This window comes from Hemicordylus capensis, chromosome 2, assembly GCF_027244095.1.
Source record: "Hemicordylus capensis ecotype Gifberg chromosome 2, rHemCap1.1.pri, whole genome shotgun sequence".
Lineage (NCBI taxonomy): Eukaryota > Metazoa > Chordata > Lepidosauria > Squamata > Cordylidae > Hemicordylus > Hemicordylus capensis.
The window spans coordinates 364,457,632-364,484,472 of record NC_069658.1 but is presented as its reverse complement, the minus strand read 5'-3'; the positions used below and the strand labels follow the sequence as shown (position 1 = coordinate 364,484,472).

At 43.1% G+C, this 26,841-nt stretch overlaps 1 protein-coding gene across 5 annotated transcripts in view; it reads right to left on the bottom strand.

Moving 5' to 3' along the window:
* Positions 1 to 26,841, bottom strand: part of ADRB2 (adrenoceptor beta 2) — a 128,557-nt gene that overhangs the window by 10,318 nt on the left and 91,398 nt on the right. For 2 of the 5 annotated variants that reach the window (XM_053298037.1, XM_053298039.1), the window contains exon 2: positions 18,528 to 18,725. The exons of 2 other annotated variants lie outside the window; for them this stretch is intronic. In XM_053298037.1, the coding sequence (XP_053154012.1) occupies positions 18,559 to 18,725 (167 nt within the window). In that variant the 3' untranslated portion in view covers positions 18,528 to 18,558. Of the gene's footprint in view, positions 1 to 6,565; positions 6,689 to 18,527; positions 18,726 to 26,841 lie in introns of those variants that run through there. One more of the 5 variants, XM_053298038.1, reaches the window with a different exon arrangement.

The following is a 26,841-nucleotide window of genomic DNA, read 5'->3' as shown; positions in this document are numbered from 1 at the left end:
TGAAGTTTCCAAACTACGTACAAAGGCAGCCCCACGTAGAGCACATTACAGTAGTCAAGCCTGGAGGGTACCAGCTGGTGCACTACTGTTCTGAGGTCATCCTCCTCAAGGAATGGACACAGCTGTTGAATCAGCCTAAGCTGATAAAAGGCACTCCTGGCCACAGCCTCCACCTGAGATACCAGGATAAGGCCTGGATCCAGGAGTGCCCCCAAGCTGCATACCTGCTCCTTCCGGGGGAGTGTAACCCCATCCAGCACAGCGAGATCTAACTCATCCCTCAGATTCTGAGCCCCTACAATGAGCACCTCTGTCTTGCTTGGATTCAGCTTCAATTTGTTATCCTTCATCCAGCCCATTACTGCCTGTAGGCAGGCATTTAGTGAATGAATGCCATTTCCTGATGAAGCAGATGAAAGAGAGAAGTAGATTTGGGTGTCATCAGCATACTGATAACACCTAGCACCATATCTCCTGATGACCTAATCCAGCAGTTTCATGTAGATATTGGTGACAGAATGGAGCCCTGAGGGACTCCATATAACAGCTGTTGTTTAGAAGAGCAACTGTCACCAACTCCATCATCTGGGATCCGCCCGAGAGATAGGAGCGGAACCACTGCAGAGCAGTGCCTCTTATCCCCAACTCCTCCAGGCGACTCGGAAGGACACCATGGTCGATGGTACTGAATGCCGCCGAGAGATCCAAGAGAACCAACCGAGTCACACTCCCTCTGTCGATTCCCTCTGTCAAAGGTCATCCATCAGGCCGACCAAGGCTGACTCAACCCCATAGCCTGCTCTAAAGGCAGTTTGAAATGGGTCTAGATAATCAGTTTCCTCCAAAACTGCCTGGAGCTGGACGGTCACCACCCTCTCAATCACCTTGCCCAACCAAGGGAGATTAGAGATTGGCCTATAACTATCCATCACCAAGGGATCCAGGGAAAGCTTCATAAGAAAAGGTCTAATTATTGCCTCCTTCAAGCATGGAGGCACCTTACCCTCCCTCAGCGATGCACTGATGATATTCACCAGGCCTCCTTGAATAATCTCCCTGCTAGATTGAAGCAGCCAAGTCAGGCAAGGGTCCAGAGAACAAGTGGTGGACCGCATCACTCCAAGCGGCTTGTCCACATCCTCAGGAGTCACAGATTGAAACTGATCCAACCTAACACTGCAAGAAGTAGGAACATAGGAACATAGGAAACTGCCATATACTGAGTAAGACCATTGGTCTATCTAGCTCAGTATTGTCTTCACAGACTGGCAGCGGCTTCTTCAAGGTTGCAGGCAGGAATCTCTCTCAGCCCTATCTTGGAGATGCCAGGGAGGGAACTTGAAACCTTCTGCTCTTCCCAGAGTGGCTTCATCCCCTGAGGGGAATATCTTGCAGTGCTCACAATCAAGTCTCCCATTCATATGCAACCAGGGCAGACCCTGCTTAGCTATGGGGACAAGTCATGCTTGCTACCACAAGACCAGTTCTCCTCCTATTGCTGGACACCTCCTCCGTAGACCCTGCAGAAAAAGTGGAATTCAAGTCAGCCCGAACACAGGAGATTTTATCTGCAAAGAACCCACTGAGGGCATCACAGCAGAGCACCTCCAGTAGCTGATTAGAAACAGAAGGAGTAGAAATTAGACTCCTCACTACCCAGGATAACTCAGCTGAACGTGAACCCGTGGAAGCAATGCGAGCCGACCAGAACTTCTTTTTTGCCATACGCACTGCCTCCACGTAAGCCCTCAAGTTTTTTTGCCCGGAAACCTATCAGCAGCCAGTGTAGTTCTTTCAATACAGGGGTAATATGGTCTCTCCGACATGACTCAGAGACCAACCTGGCTGCCACATTCTGTACCAACTGCAGTTTCTGGACTACGTACAAAGACAACCCCTCATAGAGTGCATTGCAGTAGTCAAGTCTGGAGGTTACATAAGAACAAAAGAATACAAGAACAACTCTGCTGGATCAGGCACAAGGCCTATCTAGTCCAGCATCCTGTTTCACACAGTGGCCCACCAGATGCCTCTGGGGAGCCCACAGGCAAGAGGTATGTGCATGTCCTCTCTCCTGCTGTTGCTCTCTTTCAACTGGTATTGAGAGGCATTGTGCCTCTGAGGCTGGAGGTGACCCACAGCCACCAGACTAGTAGCCATTGATAGACCTCCATGAATTTGTCTAAGCCCCTTTTAAAGCCATCCAAGCTGGTGGCCATCACTACATCCCATGGCAAAGAATTCCATAGATTAATTATGCACTGTGTGAAAAAGTACTTTCTCTTGTCAGTCCTAAATTTCCTGACCTTCAATTTAATGGGATGACCCCTGGTCATCCCTGATCATCCTAGCCTTATGAGGCTGGGCTACAGCATCTGTGGCTCTTAACCTTGGAAAAGAGGTGACTAAGAGGGGAGACATGATTGAGGTGTATAAAATTATGCATGGAGTGGAGAGGGTGGACAGAGAGAAATTTTTATCTCTCACACACAACACTAGAATTTGGAACAAACTGTGGCCAGACATTTCAGCTCAGGCAACCATAGTCTCAACAATATAGAAATATTTCCTATTGAGCAACATATACATCGTGAAATGCTGGACAAATGAGAAATTTTTTGGATATACACACAAAACCCTCACACCTCAAGGCCTGAACTACTATCCAAAGGACTCAACTTCTGACCAACCCTAAGAAAGCACAACAAAGCACACATGAAAAGTGACATTAAAGCATTTGAAAGAAGATTCAGATTAAAAGAGTGTTTTTACAATGACTCTTAAGAAGACAGAGATCACTACAGTAAAGATCTTCTACTTCAGTTCCAGCCACCAAAAGCTTGGGCACCTTATACCAACAGAAATCCACTTGGAAATATTTTTTCTTAATCCCCTGCTAAATTATCAAAGAGGCACTTTTTAAAAGTGGTGATTGTCTTTATTTAGCAGGGAGAGAGCAACTGGCCCTATCCATCCCCAGCACAGCATCCCTCCAAAGTGGCTGTTGCTGGTGTCTATCTTATGTTTTAGAGTGTAAGCCTTTTAGGGACAATGAGCCATTTTATTTATTTATATATATCAATGTAAACTGTTTTGGGAACTTTTGTTGAAAAGCAGTCTATAAATATTTGTTGTATTCATATTTTTCTCTTCAGTAACCAGAAGCATCAACAATCACACACCCAAGAAGCATCAACAATCACACACCCACGACAACCTTTCATGAGAAGAAAGAATGATTCTAAATTATCTCCAAAAGAGAAGAAGCATTGTAATAAAACCTGCTGATAACGGTGGTGCTGTCACTGTACTTAACACAACAGAATACATAACAGAAAGCCACAGACAACTTAATGGCCCCAAAACATAAACAGGCTGTTCTTACGATCAGCCTAAACCGGGCTAGGAAAGCCAAGCCCAGTCTTTGCAGATCGTAAGGACCGCCAGGAGCCGTGTGGCTCCTGCTGGCTGTGCTGCGGCAAATCCTGCAAAGAGGCTACCCTCTTGAACGAGGTTAAGAGAGCAAGTGCTCTCTTAGCCCCACTTTTTTGATTGTCCGCTTGCAGCCGGGGCTGGGAGATTGCAGGGCTCCCAGCCAGTGTCGGGGATCCTCATAATGCACCAGGCCCCTGACCCTCCACACGGCCAAGTGGGGGGCACCAGGTGGCCCAGGATGGGTTGTGGTGTAGTGCGCATAGGGGGACAACAAACCTAAACATTTAGAAATGAGGCCCCAATGAGCTTCCCTTGGGTGGGCTACAGTCATTTGTAAAGCAAACTTCAGGTTGAAGATTTCCTGTGCAAATATTTTTTGTCATTTCCTCTTATTAGTGTTTATTAGTTTTCCCCAAATATATTCTTCTTTACTAGCCAACTCTTGTCTTCGAATGTTCACAAAAAATGAAGACAAGTTAGATTAAAAGGTCAGGATGACATTCCTCCAACTTTGATAATTTCTTACTTAGCACTTTCTGTCATCTTCCATTCAGCAACTGTTTATTTTTCTGGGATGGTTAAAGCTGAAAAGTTTATATTCAGCAACATGGCTGACAGAGAAAAAGCCTGTACTGTATACATTATGCCTGAGATCAGTTTCTTGTAACTGATACTGCCACACATACAATTTACTGTCCTTTCAACAAGATCCAGGAGGACTTGAGGGGGAAACAGTACATATTTTCAACTTGCCACACTCTCTTAATGATACAGTGAATGGACCCTGGTCACTGCTACTTTGGGAAGGGCTGTTCCGTGAGAATATCAAAGCATAAAGCATACTTTGGGCATATTTACATGCAGACAAACTGTTGTAATTAGCCATACCTTTTATCCAGGGAATGCTGGGAACTGTATTTCTATGAACCTAGGAACACAGGAAGCTGCCTTATACCGAGTTAGACCATTGGTTCATCTAGCTCAGTATTGTCTGCACTGGCTGGCAGTGACTTCTCTTGGGTTTCAGGCAGGAGTCTTTCCCAGCCCCAACTTGGAGATGCCAGGGATTTAACCTGGGACTTTCTGCATACAAACAGATGCAATGCCACTGAGTGCTGCAGCCCCATCTCCTCAGGGGAATATTTTACAGCAGACCGTGTTCACACGTATTTCATCCAAACACAAACCAAGGCAAACCATGCCAAGCAAAGGGGTCAAATCATGTTTGCTACCACAAGACCGGCTCTCCAACCCAGGGGCAAGCCCCTCAAATGCATGGTAAAGATGCTGTATTGCTGTACCTGCACTCACTCACCCTAACGTGGATAATAGTACATAGTACAGATAGTAATAGTACATGTGTACAGATCTGTATGGGTATACATTGTACACTGTATGGGTATACCTATTAACACACGGAGCTCTTTCCCGTGATCACATGAGTGGGCTAGCTGGTGGGCGGTGGGGAAGGCTGCAAAACCTCACCCTCCCCACGGATGATCCCAAGGTCTGGGATCTGCTTGTCTGGGCAAGCGGATCGTGCACCCAAGACTGTCTGCCACTGCTCCAGGCAGGCATCATGGAGGCATGGGGCTGGAAGGCATTGTCCCAGCCCCCGGATAGCCCACAGTAGCCCACTGCCAGTGCATTGTGGGGATCCCCCAGTGATGGCTGGGAGCCCACTTCTGTGTCAGCGCCAGCCGGCACCAACACACGAGCAGTTAGCCCAGCTTAAGGGAGCACTTCTGCTCTTAACCTTGGCTAACTGGCAGGCTCCCTAGGCAGGTTTGCTGCTGGGAAACCGGGAGCCCCAGGGCTCCCGGTGACTCCCACAGGCAACTAAGCCTGGGCTTAGCTGCCCTAGCCCAGTCTTGGCTGCTTGTGAGAACAGCTTCATTATGTTTTATGTCCATTATCACACTTTTACCACTGTGTGCAGTGTGCACAGGTACAGATCTGTAAGCAGGTACAGCTATTCACTTGTTATGTGGAACACGGATACTTCCATTTGTACCATACATTTGAGGGGCCTATACACGGGGTCAGTTTTAAAATGCACACAGGTACAGTCATGCACACAAAAACATGGACATGTGTATAGACATCTGACCACAGCAGGGACAGAGCTATAACTGGGCGGACATGTCCAAAGAACAAGCACCACCTTCCCTCCAGGGCCACCTTGCTCACCTCTCCTTCCTTGCCAGTCACTTGTGCTACTACTGCTGTCCGCGGTGCCCCTGCTGGCTTTCTCCTCCATCCCAGTGGCACACTGCGCTCCCGCAGCCTGCCCCTGCTTGCCAGCTGCTTGAGGTTCTGGCCCCAAGACGCCTGGGAACAAGGGTATGCATGTGCACGGCCTCATCAGGACACATGAATGCTCTTTAGTTCCAGCCACTTTGGGGCCAGAGCTGGCTGGAGCACAGCCCATGGGCAGTAGGAGTGCACTGTCACCGTGCAAGGGGAGGCTGCTGCCACCACTGTGGGTGCTTCCGGGGAGAGGGGAGCACACCATTGCCAGGAGAGAGAGAGAGAGAGAGTGCCCAGAACACAGGACGCCTATTCCTCACTACAGCCCTGGAACACTACTACAATATAAAGTGAGAACAGGGCTTCTCTGATGAAAACATTCAGGGCTGTCCTGAGGCAAATCCAGGCTCTCTCCAGTACTACATCGTTGGTGCTTTTGTATCCATTCTTCAAGGGTGGGGGGGAAATATCTTCACTATCCCAATGAATTTATACTGCTGTAAAACTATAGCAAGTCATACAAGAATTCCATCCATCATGTTCTATAGACTGTAATGGAAACTGGGGTATTAAGTGTTTTACAACCTAAGGAAATTCTTTGCTGCTACGCACAGAAGAAGAATTAGATGAAGAGATGCAAGGCCTTTTAAAAAGAGCAACAGACCCATTTTCCTAAACATCGGTCTTGTGAAATCAAAAGTCAGATGTTGTGCTGGAATTCCAGCTATCTATTGCTTTGGGTAACCCAGTGGGAGCTTAAGTTTTCATGACCTCTCACAACCATCCTTCTGACCCAAGAATAAATTTGGGGCAAGTTCATTAACTGAGAAAGACATTTCAAAACAAAAACCAGCTGAAGGAAATTCTCACATGATCTCTCTGCAGTTCACCAGAGGCTCTCCTGATGCAAGCCTGCACTTTTTCAGGTGCCGAATGCCCAGCCCTGAAAGAATTGGCATGACTTGCAAGCTTGAGCTGTCTGACAGGATGGCTGACAGAATCCCTGTATGCAAATAGCCAAAATGGTTAATTCAGATGCACCTTTTTCATTATCTCTTTGCCCGCCCTGATCCTTGGTTCTCTTTCCTATACAACCTCTTCTACTAATCATTTACAATCCCTTCTGCTTCTAGGTTTTGTGCTTTCCTCAACTTTTTATTGCCTTTCCTTTCTTCAAGTTGTTGCCTTCTCCACCTACCATACTTTCCTACCCACCATCTTCATCCTACTCTCCAATCTAGCCTCCTTAGGAACATAGGAAACTGCCATATACTGAGTCAGACCATTGGTCTATCTAGCTCAATATTGTCTTCACAGACTGGCAGAGGCTTCTCCAAGGTTGCAGGCAGGAATCTCTCTCAGCCCTATCTTGGAGCAGCCAGGGAGGGAACTTGAAACCTTCTGCTCTTCCCAGAGTGGCTTCATCCCCTGAGGGGAATATCATGCAGTGCTCTCACGTCGTCTCCCATACATATGCAACCAGGGCAGACCCTGCTTAGCTATGGGGACAAGTCATGCTTGCTACCACAAGACCAGCTCTCTTCTATGTTCCTATGTTATATCACTTCTCCAGTGGTTTTTGGCTGTTACATCACTTTTGCTGGGATTCTTGAATGTGAATACAATTGTCAGATCACATTTTTAAAAATTATAAGATCAACAGACAGTTGAATTTAAATTAAGTTAAATTAAATACATGGAGTCCTGCTATGCTTACCGATTTGTGTGCCAAATTTCAGAGCCACCCTGCCTAGACATTTTTTCCGATTATTTTTAAAATTTCCCCATTGACTTCTATGGGGATTTTCACCAAAAATTATCCAATACCAACATTCTGAAAGGTCCAAGAATCCAAAATGGAAATATATGGTTTTGGATCTGATCGGATTCTGATCCAATCTGAAATTTGTGATCATGCACAGGCCTATTACAGCAACTCAGCCAATAGTGCAGGGGTTGGAATAAGCATGCTGGCAGAGTGTTTTTGTCTTATTGTATATGCAAGGAATACAAAATACCTATGCTAATTTTTTTCATGGTTTGAACTTCTTTATCATGTGCTTACACAACAATAAACAAGTGCACATGTGCACTGATAGGTACCCAACTATCCCTTAGGTCGGTACTTCTCATTGGCACTTGGGGCTGATTAAGGGATGCTTTAACTGGTCAGTGACCACATGTCAGCACTGATCCACTTGGGTTAGCAGGATTTCCCAGAATTCCAGCAGGAGAGGAGGTGCATACCCCCTATTGTAAGGATAAGGCTTATAATAAAATGATAAAATGATGTCTTATGGGAATTTGGGATTTCCACGAGATGGCATTGTAAGGAATTATGATCACATGAGAAATACTGTTTATGGGACAAACTCTTCAGTTCAGTTGTGATTAAATGAACAGATGGAGAGTTATGAGTGAGAGAAACTCAGAAGGAAGTATGTGCACACAACTCCCTCAGGAACAAGAACATTGTTCCTGTTAAAGGAAAATAATTTCTCTGTTGCCACATGAATTTAAAACAGGATGTTTGACAAATCTTATAGCATTGCTATGAAAAAGACAGTTAAGCAGCTGTCAAACTCTCTTCTACTGAAATCAATGGGATTTGGCTGGATTGCTAAATTATGCAAAGTAAATCTTCCCATTTTTACATGGAAAATATTTTGCAGATAACCTTTTTGGGGTGTATTCCTATCTCCTGCAAAGCCTTGGGATAAGGGAAGAACTGACCCTGGTAACTGAGAAAAGAGGCACTTTAAAGTGGTGGTTCTCTTATATTTAGCAGGAGGAGAGCAACAGTCCCTGTTCATTCCCACCCCTGAATGCCTCCATTGCTGGCATCTCCCTTGTGTTTCTTTTGAGACTGTGAGCCCTTTTGTGAGAGGGAACCACCCTTTCATTCCTTTTGCTATTTAAGTAAGTAAGTGAAACTTTATTTCAGTCGTAGACCAGCAATACAACAGTATAAAACAAATAAGAAAATGATGATGATGATGATGATGATGATGATGATGATGATGATGATAAATAAGATAATCATATAAATCAGACTACATTTATACGAATTTGGCATATTATATAACAATATTTGGCCACAATATGGATAACAGCCGGGTTAAGGTTAGTAAGCAAATAGTTTAAATAAAAATCATCTCCACAACCCAGAAAATTAATCAAAAAGTGGGGCAATTAGTTGGTGTCTTATGTCTCTGTAATAATCACAATACAGAAGAACATGAGCAGTTGTTTCAACGTTACCAGATCCACAAGGGCATAATCTTGATGCATATTATATACCCTGGAATCTCCCATGGAACACAGCTGTTGGGAGAGCATTTACACGGGCAAGTTTTAGAGCTTGTCTAAACTTTGGAATTAAGATGCTAGTTAAATATGTAGCAGGCTTGAGCTCGATGCTCTGACTTCCTGTGTAAATGTTATTCGATAAATTTGCACGTTCCATCTGCAACTCCACGTCATGGATACGTTGCACAATTGTTCTTCTAGTCTGGTCGAAACCTAATCTAATAAGATCATCTTGAGAGAATCCATATAGTAATATATTTTTTTGTAATTTCCAATTTCCATTTGGATTTAAAAGAGTCTTTCAAAATTAAATGTACTAAGCAGACTTTTGTGAATACCAATTTTAACCAGTAAAGTAAAATAGATCTCCAATAACATGATTCGAATCTACCAGACCCACCTCCCTTCTAATGACAGTATCTGAGACACAGCACGGCAGCTGTAATATAGTTCTTATGAACTTAGTTTGAAGTGTTTCTAGCGGAGCAAAATTACTACATGGGCCCAATTGTGCACCATACATAATCTGAGGATACACTTTGGCCAATAGTAGTTTTATTGCAACAGAGATGTACGAAGCTCCCTGTGAGAAATGAAATGATTTAATTAGATTCATTGATAATTGGGCGCTCTGAATAATATGTTTTTGATGTGCAGTACAGGAGCCAGATGAATGGAATACAACGCCTAAGTATTTATAAAATTTAACTTGTTCAGTTGTATTCCCGTTCATGTGCCAGGTATATCTCTTTGGCCATTTAGCAAACAACAAAACTTTTGTCTTTTGGGAGTTTACCTCTATCATCTTTCTATTACAAAATAAGCTTAATTGTGCCAATGCTCGACGTAGTCCTATGGGCGTCTTGGATAAAAGGATCATATCGTCTTCATACAGCAGGTCTGCAATATATTTCTGTGCCAGTCTTGGTGGGTGCACAGACATGTCAGATAAACAGCTCACCACTGAGTTGATATAGATGTTAAATAAAGTAGGTGCCTAAATGCAGCCCTGCCTTACTCCGATACTAGTTGGAACATCTGATGATAAATAACCATACTGGTTACAACAGACCCACAATCGAGACTTCTCATGTGTAAACCACTTTGGAAACATTTAGCAACCCATAAATGTGGCAGATCTGGCCACAATTACCCATGTCTCAGTCATGTCATGGTTAGATTACTGAAATGTGCTCTATGAGGGGCTGCCCTTGAAGAATATTCAGAAACTGCAGCTAGTGCAAAATGCAGCAGCTAGGATTTTATCTGGAGCTGCCTGCTGGGATCACATCACCCCCATTTTGAAAGAGCTGCACTCGCTACCAGTTTGTTTCCAATTCAAGGTGCTGGTTTTGACCTTCAAAGCCATTAATGGTTTGGGCCCAGGATGGTTGAGGGGCCACCTGCTCTCAAGGGTTGCTGCCTGCTTCACGAGGTCATCTGAGGGGGCTCTTCTCCGGGTGCCGACAATGAGGGAGGCTTGGCTGTAGTGCATGCGGGACAGGGCTTTCTCTGTTGCTGCCCCCAGACTCTGGAATGCTTTCCCAGTGGTTATTTGCTCCTCTGTCTCCATCAAAGTTTTTAGAAAGCATGTGAAATCTTGGCTTTTTACCCAGGCTTTTATATGATTGTCTCTGCTGCTGCTTTTTTGTATTTTGTACAGTTCTTATGCTTGTATTTTAAATTTTTTTAGTCAGATTTGTTTTATATTTTAGTTTAATTAGCTTTTAATAGTGTCATTTTTATAGTCTTGTTTTTAATTTTTGTGTGAACCACCTTGGGATTGTTTTAATGAAAGGCGGTATATAAATGTAACAATAACAATAAAAAATTGTTCTAAATAATAATCTCCCCATGCTAAATAAAGAGAATCACCACGTTAAAAGATTTTCAGTGAAAAACAAGAATCCACTCTCATATGCTACCAGAGAATCTACACACAGAACACCACAGAAACAGCAGAACCCAGCACCCCATGGGTTAGCAACCCTTCCCCTGGCCAATGTGGGGTCAGTAAAGAGTGGAAAGAAGCAAAAGAGCCAATGGGGAACAAGGAGGGAATTGTCAGCAGGTCAGCCCATGATTTAGGTCACCGATCAGAAGGCTGGAAGGGTGGGAAATTCAAAGAGATGTCAAACACAAAATGGAGACTGACTCAGAGATCACTACAAAATGGAGATCCGAAACAACAAGACGTTTTGTAGCCGAAACAGGGACGTTCTGTTTTGTATACAAAACTTTTGGATCTGGAAAATGGGTGTTTCGTTTGTCTACAAAACACCCGAAACAGGCTGTTTTGGGTACAAAATGTTTTGTATCCGAAACGTTTCGCACATCCCTAGTTAAAAGGTGCCTCTTTGCCAAGTTAGCAGGGGTTTACCCAGAGTATCTACAGAATGTTCGAATACTTATTTAATAAATGGCCTTTTATGATGCTCCCTGAAAAGAAAAACAAGTCTATTCATTCCTCCACTTCACTACATTTTCACTACATCACCAAATAGCTCGCAAATGAAAATAAAACATCTTTTTAATGCATCAGTGAACCATCACCTGCCATTCATGCTCCAGGTGACTTTGCTACTCTGCCTATTGCCAAAATAGCCTGTGCTCCTCTCCATAAAAATGGAATGCAGAATAAAGTTAATTGAAAAGAAATAATCTACTAGGGTTTTTTCCCCTCATAAAAGGTGAGCTTATTATTGGCAGAGTGTGATTCGGGGATGAGTATCAATTCAAGGCAACAACTGTCAAAAGAAATACCTAGAGCATCCTGTCCCTTTGGCAGCTGTGCAAGGGAAGTTCCTGAAGTGCCCTTCACATGCATACTCAGCAAGAATGCTGCTTCAGCATGATGCAATACCATGCTGCCAGAGTGCTCCTATGAATAATGCAACCACATGGACAGAAAGCCAGTTCCACAGCGAAGACATGCTTTTGTGCCTCCTATGCTGCTGGGTGTGCATGTGAAGGCACAAGAGAGATGTACTAGATATTGTTTGTGAAATAGTGAGTGCTGCTAGGGACACATTGGGCAACACCAGGATGTAGGTGTGGCGCGGCCAACAATCCCACATTGCAAGTCAACATGTCATGATCCAATTTGCTGAGTTTTTTTGTTTTGTTTTTTGTTCTGATGTTTCTTGTGCTACAGCACTGGTTTGAATCAATACATCAGCCATGGCACTGAGGATAGTATCATACTGGGTTGCAATGTTGAATTTCTCTAGTGGGCAATCAGAGCTGCTTAAATAAGCTGAACATTATTTAAACATGTGGCTGGGGCTAGCATGCTTGTTTATTTATTTATTATTATTTATTTACACAGTCAGTGTTATTGACTGGTTTGTTTTATCCAGACATCGAGTTCTTCCCAAGGACCTGGGATGCCAGAATTTTATCGTCAATACTGTTGGTTATTATAGATATCGTCGCAAAATATAGGCTGTTCCCAGTAAAGTTGCTTTTTGTAATTGCTGTGGTGATTTCTGTAGCCCCTATGGTGTTGAGGTGCTCTTCAAGGTCTTTTGGAACTGCACCCAGGGCGCCAATGACCACTGGGATGATTTTGGTCTTTTTCTGCCACAGCCTTTCAATTTCAATTTGTAGATCTTTGTATTTAGTGATTTTTTCTATTTCTTTTAATTCTATTCTGCTATCCCCTGGTATTGCTATGTCGATTATTTTGACTTGTTTTTCTTTCTTCTTGACTACAGTGATATCTGGTGTATTGTGTGGCAGATGTTTCTCTGTTTGTAGTCGGAAGTCCCATAATGTTTTTGCATCTTCATTTTCTACAACTTTTTCAATTTGATGGTCCCACTAATTTTTGGCTACAGGTAGCTTGTATTTTTTGCAGATGTTCCAGTGTATCATCCCTGCTACCTTGTCATGCCTTTGTTTGTAGTCAGTCTCTGCGATCTTTTTACAACAGCTGATTAGGTGGTCCACTGTTTCATCTGCTTCTTTTCAAAGGTGGCACTTGCTGTTTGTTGTGGATTTTCCTACTTTTGCTCTTATTGCATTAGTTCTTAGTGCCTGTTCTTGAGCAGCCAGAATTAAACCCTCTGTTTCTTTCTTCAAGTTGCCATTCTTAAGCCATTGCCAGGTCTTGGTGATGTCTGATTTTCCACTTATATTGTGCAAATATTGACCATGCCGTGGCTCATTTTTCCATTTTTCTGCTCGGTTCTTGACTTGTTCTTTCTTGTAGGCCTGCTTTGTTTCATTGGTGTTGAATAGTTTCTCGTTATTGACCATTTTAAGTGCATATTCTTCACTGTCTATATTCTTCAAGGCCTCTTTTCTCCTCCTCTGCTGTTTGATGGACTTGCAGCATTCCTCTTCCACCTGGGCTGCGAGGGAGGTATAGCCTATCGACATCACTTCGGGGGTGCAGAACATGATTAATGGTCATGATTTTCCTGGTCTTATGATCTAGCGTCTCCATACTCTGGCTGGCTCCAGTCTATTATTCCTGCAGTGTATCTGATAACAGGTATAGCCCAGGTGTTTATGGCTTGTATGATGTTCCTGCCATTGAGTTTGGACTTGAGGATTTTTCGAACTCTCCTGATGTATTCACTTCCAATTTTTCTTTTAACTACAGTGTGTGCGATGTTATCAGCCTGGAGAATGCCTAAGTATTTGTAATGTTCTTTCTCTTCCAGGTTCTTGATCTTGCTTCCATTGGGTAGTTCTATTCCTTCTGTTTTTGTTATTTTTCCTCTGTTCATTATTAATGCAGCACACTTGTCTAGTCCAAACTCCATTGCTATATCGCTACTGAATATACGGACAGTGTTTAGCAGTGATTTGATTTCTGACTGGGACTTTCCATACAACTTCAGATCGTCCATGTACAGCAGATGCTTTATTTTACTGGATGTTTTAGTTGTTTGGTATCCGAGGCCTGTTTTGTGTTATATTTGTGGAAGTGGGGTCATGGCGATTACAAACAATAAAGGGGATAGTGAGTCCCCTTGGAAAATGCCTCTTCTAATGCTAACCTGTCCAAGTGTCTCGCCATTGATTGTTAATGGTGTACTCCACATGCTCATTGCTTTTTTTAAATAAATATCTGAATGTTTTTGCTGACACCAGTTGTTTCTAAACATTTTAGTATCCATGTGTGAGGCAATGAATCGAAGGCTTTCTTGTAGTCAATCCATGCAACACTTAGATTGGTTTTTCTTCTCTTGCAGTTTTCTAAAATCATTTTGTCAATCAGCAGCTGGTCTTTTGTGCCTCTGGTGTTCGGGCAATTTCCTTTCTGTTCAACTGGAAGCTGTTTGTTAGTTAATAAGCATTGTATCACTTCATCTGCTATTATTCCAGTTAATAATTTGAACATGGTTGGCAGGCAGGCTATCGGTCTATAATTACTTGGAACTGCACCTTTTGCTGGGTCTTTCATGATGAGATGAGTTTTCCCAGTTGTTAGCCATTGTTCAATATCACCTCCTTGCAAAATGTGATTGAACTGTTTTGATAGTTGTTTATGAAGGCTTGTTAGGTGTTTAAGCCAAAAGCCATGCAGTTCATCATTGCCTGGTACAGTCCAATTTTTAATTTTCTTTGCTCTTTCACTTATTAATTCTGGTGTTATTATTAGATCTTGCATTTGTTGGTTACATTTTTTGACCTCTTTCATCCAGCCTGCTTTTCTATTATAATCTATTGGATTGCCCCATAATTTCCCCCAGAATTGCACTGTTTCTTCTTTATTTGGTATTTCTAGGTTTCTTGCAGTTTCTCTTTCAAGGCTTTGGTAGAAACGTCTCTGATTCGACTGGAATTGGAGATTCTGCCTGTGTTGTGTAGTTCTGGCTTCATACCTGCTAATCTTCTTTGACACTGCTGTTATTTGTTGCTTTATTATTTCCAGGGCTTCTCTAATTTTCCTTGAATCTAGGTGGTATTTTTGGATCAGATACTGTTTGGTGTTTTCATTCTTCAGCTTTTTGTCTTTCATATCTTTCAATTTACTAGCATCTGATCTAAGCCTGGCGATTTTATTTTCTAATCTAATCTTCCATTTAGGTGATGTACTGCTTTCTTTTTTTACAGGTCCACTGATCTTATATCCAAGCTCTTGTGTTGTTATTGTTGCTGCGCTGTACATTAGTTGGTTTGTTTCTTGCAAATTCTTGGTTGTTATTTCTGCAAGTGCAGCATTTATATATTTTAATGCCTGAGCAAGTTGTTTTTTGGCAACTGTTTTTAGATCTGGAAGTCGAACCCTGGTGGTTGTTTGGTTCATGTGCTCAGTTATTTTTTGCTTTAGTTCTTGTTGCTTTTCTTTTAAACGGCATTCGGTTTTTTGAGGTGAAGGCAAAGGGGCAGTTGCCTGGTTTTGATTTTGAAACAGTTCAGCAACAGTGGCATCCTCTATTTCCAACACCTCCTCCACCTGCGCCTGAGCAACTTCTTCAATTGGTTGTAATTCTTCTTCCATATCTTGAGCCTGTGTTGCTCTTTGCAGTTCTTCCAGCTCAACTCCTGTGAATACTTTATTTCTTATTATGAATCTTCTCTGGTCTGCTAGCCTTTGTTCTGTTATTTCTGTATCTGGATGCTTCTCTTTCCAAATTTGGTACATTCTTTTTAAATAACCTCTTCTAGTCGGACTAGACTTCTAATAGCAGATCATTATTTCCTTGTTGGCATTTTTTGTATATTTTTTCCGGTTAAGTGACGTTTCTTCCAGTAACTTTGCTGTCTTCAGCCCTGGTTGCTCACCTGAAGATCCTGAGTCCTGTTGCCCACTTGCCACCAGATGTCCAGGGACTCCAGCACCTGGCGCAGTCCTTGTTGACCCGGGCGACAACCAATCCGGTATAGATTTATTAAAGTTACGTCTCACAATATTTTTAATGGGAGAGGCACTCTTTGTCTGGCTCCTCTGGTGAGACCTGTCCAGTATGGTTGGACCTCTGGCATAGCTCTCACCTTCCTCAGATCACACAAGCCCCACAACCACACCAAGGTAGTGCCCACTGGGGGACAGATTATTATATATTATTTTACACAGTCAGACAGGTGTTATTGACTGGTTTGTTTTATCCAGACATCGAGTCCTTCCCAAGGACCTGGGATGCCAGAATTTTATTGTCAATGTTGTTGCTGTTGTTATAGATATCGTCGCAGAATATAGGCTGTTCCCAGTAAAGCTGCTTTTTGTAATTGGCTGATGGTGATTTCTGTGGCCCCTATGGTGTTGAGGTGCCCTTCAAGGTGTTTTGGAACTGCACCCAGGGCGCCAATTACCACTGGGATTATTTAGGTCTTTTTCTGCCACAGCCTTTCAATTTCAATTTGTAGATCTTTGTATTTGGTGATTTTTTCTATTTCTTTTTCTTCTGTTCTGCTATCCCCTGGTATTGCTATGTCGATTATTTTGAGTTGTTTTTCTTTCTTCTCAACTACAGTTATATCTGGTTTATTGTGTGGCAGATGTTTGTCTGTCTGTAGTCGGAAGTCCCATAATATTTTTACATCATCATTTTCTTCAACTTTTTCAATTTTATGGTCCCACCAATTTTTGGCTACACGTAGCTTGTATTTTTTGCAAATGTTCCAGTGTATCATCCCTGCTACTTTGTCATGCCTTTGTTTGTAGTCAGTCTGTTCGATCTTTTTACTATTATTATTATTATTATTAACAACAACAAGAACAACAGCAACAATAATAATAATTCTATTTCTATATCGCCCTTCCAAAAATGGCTCTGGGCGGTTTACACAGAGAAATAATAAATACATAAGATAAGATGGCTCCCTGTACCCAAAGGGCTCACAATCTAAAAGAAACATAAGATAGACACCAGCAACAGTCACTGGAAGGATACTGTGCTGGGGGTGGATAGCAGTTACTCTCCCCCTGCTAAATAAAGAGAATGACCACGTTAAAAGGTGCCTCTTTGCCAAGTTAGCAGGGGTTATTTATTTAATAAACAGAAACTGGATAATGTCCCAGTGAAGCAGGTCCATGGCACGGGTGAAGTTAACTTTCTGGGCCATAGTCCTGATCAGGATTACATCCACCCCAGCGGCTGTGCTATTTGCTGTGGGGAAGAAAGACCTTATTGCACCAATGTTAGATTCTTCCTCCCACCCCCTCCCACCCCCAGGGCAACTAGCAGCCTTGGGGAGTGCAATCCAGATCCGTTCCATAATGGGGAGATAGTTATACCTCTTGCATGATCCCAATCTATAGGGTGTACAATGCGGCTGCTTTTTATTGGGTAAATGTGTGTTCTTTAATTAATAACCATGCCAGTCCCACTCACATATTAAAATAATATCTAGTTTGATCCTCTGTCTAGACCAGGGTCCCCAACCTTGGGTCCCCAGCTGTTGCTGGACTACAACTGCCATCATCCACAACCACAATGGCCAAATGAAGAAAGTCATTATGGTGGCTTGCTAGATAGTATGCTGATCAGTTAGACCCTGATAATAGATCAGTTATAGATCAGCTTTTAAGTGGTGAATCTCTTATATTTAGCAAGGGAATAGCAAATATCTCCCATCCGACTTCAGCACAGCATCTCTCCAGTGGCTGTTGCTACTTGATATTTATTAGTGATTGTGAGTCCTTTGGGGACAGGGAACAATCTGATTTATTTATTATGTATTTTTCTATATAAACTGATTCAAAAATTTTGGTTGAAAAGCAGTATATAAATATCCATAGTGGTAGTATGACAATAGATATAGACAGAACAACAGGTTCTGTTATCCATCCATTTCAAACAGAAAGACTCAGCAGGAAGGAACTGTTAACTCTTGTCTCCTATTCTCTGTTGTGTAGGGATATATATCCTAATGAAAGTACAGGATTCCACACCAATCTATACCAATTTGAAATCTAGATCCAGTGACTCACATCACTGAGGCCTTCTAAAGCCAAGGAAGTCCAAGCCTCCAAAATTACCATTGTGGATCTGTTAACACAGATCTGTTAACTGTTAACACAGTTCATGTCACCTGTCCTCAGCCACAAGCATGTCCATGATTGTTTGGGAAAATATTAGTATGAATTTGACAGTTCACAGATGGTAGTTGTACAGTACCTCATGCCTATTATGAAAGGTACGGGAAAATCTCTCTTTCTCTGCTTGTGTCTAGAGACACTAGCTGCGTCTTTTTTAATTCATTGCTCCTTAATGGCTGTAATAGAGAAGAAGGAGAATCTTGTGCTTCCTCTACTTTGCAAACTGTGTAAGCTTTGCCTCAAAATATGGGCATTAATATAAACCCTTTTCTCCATCTTCTTCCATAGCACTGATTATTACACACTAAATAAGAGCATTACCACTTGGTGGGGCCAATATTCCTGGCGGGGGAAACCCTGCCTGCACTCCAAGGGGACGGGAAAGATTGTTGTATCTGGGAACAACATGTACCTTGATTATTAGAGGTAAAGGGTTTTTCTTTTCTTTTCTTTTTTCTCTTTTATTTAAGCAATTAACAACTGTGCAGCTTGTCTAGAATAAACTGCAAGGCTGCTGTTAATAGAGCAAAGTTACCATATTTATCCTCTTGGTTCTCTCTCCAGCCTCAGAGGCCTTTGAATTCCAGTTGCAGGGGAGCAACAGCAAGAGAGAGGGTGTGCCCTCGGCTCTTTCCTGTGGGCTTCTCCGAGGCATCTGGTGGGCCACTGTGTGAAACAGGATGCTGGACTAGATGGGAAGATCCAGCAGGGGTGTTCTTATGTTTGCTTATCCCTGTAGAAGTAAAAGAGAGTCTTGCAGCACCTTAAAGACGACCAGATTTATTTTGGCAGATGCTTTCTTAGTCAGATCCCACTTCAATGATGATGATGATGATGATGATACCCCCACTTTGTTAGCTGCCCCATAACAAATTATTCTCTGGGTGGCTTACAACACACCATTAAAACATCGAGTAAGAATGCATAACACACATGAAATCACAACACACACACACCCAAAAAACACCCCACAAAATATAGTACGAAACAATTTTAAAGCTTTTAAAAGTCAGTTTTAAAAACTGAATTTAAAAATCAAATTTAAAAGGCCTGAATGAACAGAGAGGTCTTTACCTAGCATGTAAGAGAACAAAGTGATGATGCCAGGCAAACCTCACTGGGGAAGCTGTTCCCTAAACGGGGTGCAACCACTGAACACGCCCTCTACCTAGTAGACACCCACCTCACCTTGTTTGGCAGGGACACTCAGAGCAGGGCCTCTGAAGAAGATTTTAAGTTTCGAGTCAGGACACATGGGGCAAGGCACTCTCTCAGGTAACCCAGTCCCAAGCCATTTAGGCCTTTAAAGGTTAACACTAGCACTTTGAATTGTGCCCGGAAATGGACTGGGAGCCAGTGCAGCTGATGAAGCACTGGCGTAATACGATCAGTCCCCGTTAGTAATCTTGCAGCCCTGTTTTGTACCAACTGCACTTTCCGGACCATTTTCAAAGGCAGACCCACATACAACACATTGCAGTAATCTAAACAAGAGGTTACCAGAGCAAGAGTAACTGTGGCCAAGTTATCTCTATCCAGGTATGGTCGCAGTTGGCATATCGGCCAAAGCTGAAAAAAGGTGCTCCGAGCCATGGAGGTCACTTGAGTCTCTAGTGACAGTACTGGATCAATGAGCACCCCCAGATTGTGCACCTAGTCCTTCAGGGGGAGTGCAACCCCATCTAGAACAGGCTAAATATCATTTACCCAGGCAGAGGAACCACCAACCAACAGTACTTCCATCTTGTCTGGATTGAGTCTCAACTTCTTCACCCTCATCCAGTCCATTACTTTGGGTTCCCAGATGTGGACTTTTACCCCAGATTTGCAACTATTTAAAAACCCCTGCAACTGTTTCTGACCTGGAGGGAGTTTCCAGAATTCCAACGATCCTGCTGCAAGCACCGAGGGATTCAAAACAATCAGTGGCTGTGAACTGAGTAGGCCCATTGGAAACAATAGTCTTACTCTTACTCATTTGTATGCTGCTGCTGTGCTGGCAATTCCCATCCCATTTCCCCAGCTATGTGTTTTTTGCAGCAGCCTTCCTCCTTGTTTTCTCAGTGACTCACTGAGATGAAATTAAATGCCCCATTTGCCCCACGGGATTCTGTGATCCAGAGGTTACTGGTATTTGAACTGGGTGGAAAGGGTACTGTGGTGGTTTCTCTCCCCCTTGAAAACAAAAAGAAAATGTACCATTTGTCCCATAGGATTCTGTGATCCAGTTAGAGGAAGGCTGGTGTTTGAACTGTGTGGGAAAAGAAGTCTGTGAGCTGTATTTATTCTCAAATTATCTTGTTTATAGCAAAGCATGCATGTATTATACCAATTAACATATGTAAATTGTATACAGTTTTTAAATGCAAAATGGAGACTTTTGAGAGACTTTTTTGGTGAACAGAACCAACTATTTACATCTTTGTGGTGACAGATTTCAACTATTTTTACCACCTAGACCTGGCAACCCTACCATTACTGCATCCAGGCACTGATTCAGGACAGTCACCACCTCACCTGCACCTGATGAAAAAGAGAGATACAACTCAGTGTCATCCACATATTTATGACACCTCAGGCCATTTCTTCAGATGACCTCTCCCAGCGGCTTCATGTAGCATAGGGGAAAGAATGGACCCCTATGGAACCCCAAAGCACAACTGCCAAGGGGCTGAACACTAATCCTCCAGCATCACCTTTTGGAAATGGGTCTCAAAGTAGGAACAGAAACACTTCCAAGCAGTGCCTCCCACATCCAGCTCAGCCAACCTAACCAAAAGGATACAATGGTCAACTGTAACAAAAGCTGCTGAGAGGTTCAAGAGAATTAGCAGGGTTGCACTCTCCGTCTCTCTACACAGATCATTCCACAGGGCAACCAAAGAAGTTCCTGAAGCCTGGTTGCAATAGATCTAGATAATCACTTCCTGCAAGAGCGTCTGGAGCTAGTCAGCCACTACACGCTCAAGCACCTTGCCTAGGAAGGGAATATTGGCCACAGGCCTATAGCTGTTTACATCCTCTGGGTCCTCCAGACTAGATTTCTTTAGAAGTGGTCGAATAATAGCTTCCCTCAATGGAGCTGGGAGCACTCTCTCAATGAGGCATTTAGAGCCTGTTGGACCCAACTAAAAATTCCCTCCCTACTAGATTTAATAATCCATGAATGGCAAGGGTCAAGCATGCACATCGTCGGCCGAACTCAACTGAACACCTTGTCCACATCCTCGGGCACCAGTAATTGAAAGTCTTCCAGCAAAACTGGACCAGGTGGTACTCTGGACACCTCTCCCAATGACACTGCATCAACTAGAGTCCAACTCATGGTGAATGTGAGCTACTTTATCCTCAAAGTGCTGTGCAAATGCACCACAGCATGCTACCAAGGGTTCTAACACATCTTGCCCCGGGGCCAGATTTCAAGAGGCACCTGCATCGCCTGGAAGAGCTCCACTGCATAACATTGAGAGGATGCAATGGTGGACCAACCCGCCCCCACACACACGGAAAGTGGGCTCCAGTCCATGAAAAATCATGCCACAATAAATCTATGTCTTTAAGGTGCCACAAGACACCTTTTGTTTTTGTTGTAACAGACTAACATAGCTACCTGTCTGGAATTGGCACCCATAAACAATATAGATTTAAAATTTATGAAAGCCCACACGTATGGAGTTTCACTGATCACTCAGTGCAAGATCTCTAGGATGACAGCCTTGCCTCCTGTAACAAGATTTTTTAAAGGAAACTGATGTGTAATTGATGTGGGGGGGGGAGGTTGCTTTGTTGTGGGGAGAGTTTCTTGCTCAGTGCTGCAGTAAAAATCCACCCCTCTCCCATGGACTCTAGTTCATTTTTTAAATGACATACATAGACTGAGACTGGAGGCAGGAGAATAGCAGCCCCTCTGGAATTTGCTGCCATAGGTGATGACTTCCTGTTGATTTATGACATGGTCAATTGAAGTATAACTATTTAACCACTTTTCTTAAAAGAAAAAAAATCTGGGTAGATGTGTTCCAGAGGTAGAGGGGATGAGTGTGCTATAAGTGAATGACTGCATAAAGGAACAAAGCCCTTTCTGTGGCAGCATGACACCTCTAGAACATTCTCCCCAGAGGAGTTAGACTGGCTTCCTCCTTGTCTGTCTTCAGTTTAAGACATTTTTATTTGTAACTGCTTTTAAGCTTCTTCAAAGCAGAGTATATGATGGTTTGTGATATCTGTTTTATTGTAGTTTTAATGCTCATTTGTGTGTTTTATCTCATGTTACAAGACTGTATGCCACTTTGAAATTTTCCTCCTGAAAAATGGGATATAAATCCGGAAATAAACAATAAACTTAATACCAAAAGATCATGCAATGACGGACAGGGGTAACTTTGCTAGTGTTCATCACAGTCACTGAGGGAAGGCAGGATGCCACCTTGTTTGAAGGAGGCAGTGGTTAGATCCCCTCTTAAGAAGCCCACTCTGGCTACCTCAGGTTGAGGCTGTGGCCAGGAACACTTTTTACCAGATGCAATTGATTTAACAACTCCACCCGTTCCTTGAGGAGAATTAACTGAAAACAGTAGTACACCAGCTGGTAACCTCCAGGCTGAAATACTACAATGTGCTCTACATAGGGCTGTCTTTCTATATAGTTTGGAAACTTCATTAGTTCGAAATGCAGCAGCCAGATTGATCTTTGGTGTATCCCAGAGAAACCACATTATGCCTCTTCTAAAACAGTTGCACTGACTGCTGATATGTTTCTGGGCAAGGTACAAAGTGCTGGTTATTACATTTAAAGCCCTGAACGGCTAGGTCTGGACAGGCCCATCCTTAAGGTGGGGCGACCGATGTGGTTGCACTGGGCCCCACAGTGGTGATGGCGGCAGCAGCAGCACACTCTCCATTTCCTCCTCTACATGGCCAGGTCACCACCGCCATCACCACTCCCCCCCCCCCCGGCCGGGTTTCCTCCTCCTCCTCCTGCTGTAAATCTCATCCGAAGTCACGTGAGGGTTCAAAGAGTCTTATCTCGCAAGACTTCTGTCGAGATCTACTACAGATGGAGCCAGTTGGAGGACAGAGGAGGAGGAGGAGGATGCAGTGTGGTGGCCGGCCAGTTGGTCAACAGGCAGGCAGGCAGCTGGCAGGCTGGCTGGCTGGTTCTCAGCACAGCTCTTAGCAGGCAAGCAGAGGTGGAGGTGGTGGTGGAGGAGGAGGAGGCGGTGGCAGTGGATAGCAGGCATCTGGACTACAGTGGAGCCCAGAGAGCAGCGAGAGGAGGCACAGGCTTGCAGGCACATTGGTATTCTCTCCCCAACCCCCACCACCTCTGATGTTTTTAGCTTGGAGAAGGCTCTCGAACTGCTTGCCTTCCCTTCTGCCTCCTTCCATCTCCCTACAGGCTTCCTTATCCAATGGGAATGCCAGGGGAGGGACTTCTGCCAGGAGCTCCAGTGCACCAGTGCTGGGAGATAGAATAAGAGATAACGCGTGTGCATGGCAATATATAAAATAGTATAAAATTTTAAAGGATCCAAAAGTGGAGTGAGTGTGTGTGTGTGTGTACTGTAGGTGTGTGTTTGTAGCAGAAGTGGAGGTCATGTGTGTTTGTTTGTGTGTGTACTGTAGGTGTGTGTTTGTAGACTGTAGAGGGAGATGTGTGGGGTGGGAAGGAAAAGAATGGAGTGGGAAGGAAAGTGGGAGTGAGGGAGTGTGTGTGTGTATGTAAAGGGAGGTGTGTATGGTGGGAAGGAAAAGAGTGTATCAGAGGGAGTTTGGTAAATTTACCTAGGCGCATCTCTTCTGTGTTAAACTGTATATTTTTGTGTCTTGGTTTTACATTAAAAATATATTATTTATTTATTTGAGATGTTAAGGGGCCCCCGCACATGCTGATTTGCCCCCAGCCCTGCCCCTAGCCCTGCACCCGCCTAGGGACAGCCCTGGGTCTGGGTTACCTGTGCCTTTCTCTACAAGACCCTAGCTCTCATTAAGATCATCAGGAGGGGTCCTTCTTTGGATGCCACCAGTTCATTTGGTGGCGACCTGGGATTGGGCTTTCTCAGTTGTCATCCCTGGGTTGTGGAACATGCTCCTCATGGATATAAAAGGATTAAATTTCTTGGAGGGTTTCAGGAGAGCCTTAAAGACCCATCTTTTTAGCCTGGCTTTTAATGATATCTAGTGTGAATTTTAATTTTAATCTGGTTTAAATGGGGTTTTATTTTATTTTAATTGTTTTATTGTGTGTTTTTGAATTTAATGTAAACTATCCTGAGCCACTTTAGGGAGGGCATTATATATAAACTGAATGAAGAAATAAATAATAATAAATATATATTTTTTTAAAAGGCTAGATGAGCACAATGTCTGATTGTATAGGCATGGCAGATTCAAAAAAATCCAAATGACACATTAGCATGAGAAAAGCTTGGACTGCTTGAAATCACATTTCAGCCAATGTTATTAACAGATGTTCAGACAATCACAATGCTACCTTCTACACAACAGCTGCAATAGCAATGCATCGACAGAAGAATCACAATTTCTCAGATACAAAATATTGCAGTTTGAGTGCTTAGAAAATGTAATGGTCCCAGAGCAAAAATACACTCTTATGAGGCAACTGTGTGAAAATCTGATCATCTGGAAAGTTCCTTGTGTTATATATAAACTGAGTAAGAGCATGTGTGTGTTTATGGGAACACACTTGTGCATGCTTTTTAATTTTTCTAAAAATATATTTGTTTCTCCCTTTTGGCTCCATGAACAAAGTACTACTGCTCATACAAGCATGCAGATTTCAACGTTTTGTGATTAGTCATTCAGTCTTATCAATGAACAATCCTGTCTGCATCATTGTCAGGGGTGGAGCTATAATTGAGCTAATGGGTTCAAACAACTTGGGCCCCCCAGCTCCTGAGGGACCCTAGCCCCAGCCCTTCCTATTTTCTTCATTATCTCCTCACTCTGAGGGGCCGCCAGAGAGAGGGGTGAACATAGGCCCTTTCTCCCCTAACTGTGCCCTGATTGTTGTGCTACTGTCAAAACTGGGGGAAGGGAGAACTGGGAGAAAAACAAAAACTATAATTCCCCTTAAAGTGCTCTTTAGAATAATGGGTGAATTTTGCCTAGGAAAGGCCATTTAATCAATCCAGATTCCTACCTGCCTCTCTGAAAATGCTAGTGCTACCTCCTTCTATCTGCACTTGAACAAAATCAATGCAGGGTGATTGATTAAATTGGCAATGTCAGGAGGATTAAATACAGTACTTTCAACAGCTGATGAGCTCTTTGCTCTGAATATTGTACTTCATTGCCATTGCTACTATACAAGAGGCTAATTGCTTCCATTCCCTCCTGCCATGGTTACACAACCAGTCATTAAGTGTCAATTGTTACATTTAATTTCCTTGCAAAATGCCTCCTCTTTGATTAAAGCTAGCCTCCTCTCCAGGCAGGCATTCACCTTCACCCACACACAAATAAAACACCACCACTAGTAAAACACCACTGTGTATTCAAAGTTGGCTGGGACTATTCACTGTGGAGCAGAACCCAGAGAGGCACCTTAATTGCCAGGATGCCTATTATTAGTACACTCTAGCACAGGGTGGGCAGCCCAAGGCTTTCCCAGCTGTTGGACTAAAAAGCCAACAATTTATGATGGGAGTTGTAGTCCAACAATGGTCCAACAGCTGGAGCCTCAGGTTGGCTGCTGCCACTGCTCCAGCAGTACAACTCTTTCGCTAGTATCAGTCAGAATCGAGTTGGTGTCATCTATCCACAATCGCATGGTTAGTAACTGTCTTCTTGATTAAAACCTAAAGCCTGCTTCATGAAATTAAGCTTCTGAATGCTTTGATTTTCCAGTCTGGTTCCCTCCCCCCGCCCCTGTGTTATGTGCATTTATGTATTACTACATATGCCCCATCCCCACCAAGTATGAATGAATGTAGAGGCACGATGCCTCTCAATACCAGTTGCAGGGGAGCAAGAGCAGAAGAAGAAGCATCCCTGTGGACATACCTCTCGCCTGTGGGCTCCCCAGAGGCATCTGGTGGGCCACTGTGTGAAACAGGATGCTGGACTAGATGGGCCTTGGGCCTGATCCAGCAAGGCTGTTTTTTCTTATGTAATGCACTGCAGAGCACAGTGGAAGTCCATATATTGCTCCATACCAAACCAATGCTGCTGATGTGGAGCATTTGTCCCTCTTCTATGTGTTTTGTTCAACACCTCAGACCTCTTGTTTATATTATGACAAAAGACCACTCCAAATATGGAAACAAATACATAAAGACAAGTCTTTAAAGACAAGTTAACAAGGCAGGGAGCTCTGACTAACTGATGGCTTCTTTCCATATACATGTCTCATGTATCAGTGTACATATTTTTCTCAATACCTTTCTTTCTCTCCCACATTACATTTTTAGGCTATACTCACAGGGTATCTGAGGGAGACAAATGCATCTTTTGGAACACATGTGTACTGATGTAATGTGCATGCATAAGGAGCTGATGACTGGTCAGGACTTCCTACCACTACAGGGGCATAGCAAGATTGTAGTGGGCCCAGAGACAAGATTTTTAAATGCCACCCCCCCTCTCACTGAAGGGAATATATATATATATATATATATATATATATATATATATATATATATATATACACACACATACACACACACACACACACACACACACACATACATATATACACACAAACACACATATATATATATATACACACATATATACATAGTACCTATGTGCCACAACAGAACATCATCCTAAATTATTTTTTAAAAGGTTTTGTAAATTGTGGACGATGCAAGTCATTTAATGGTACT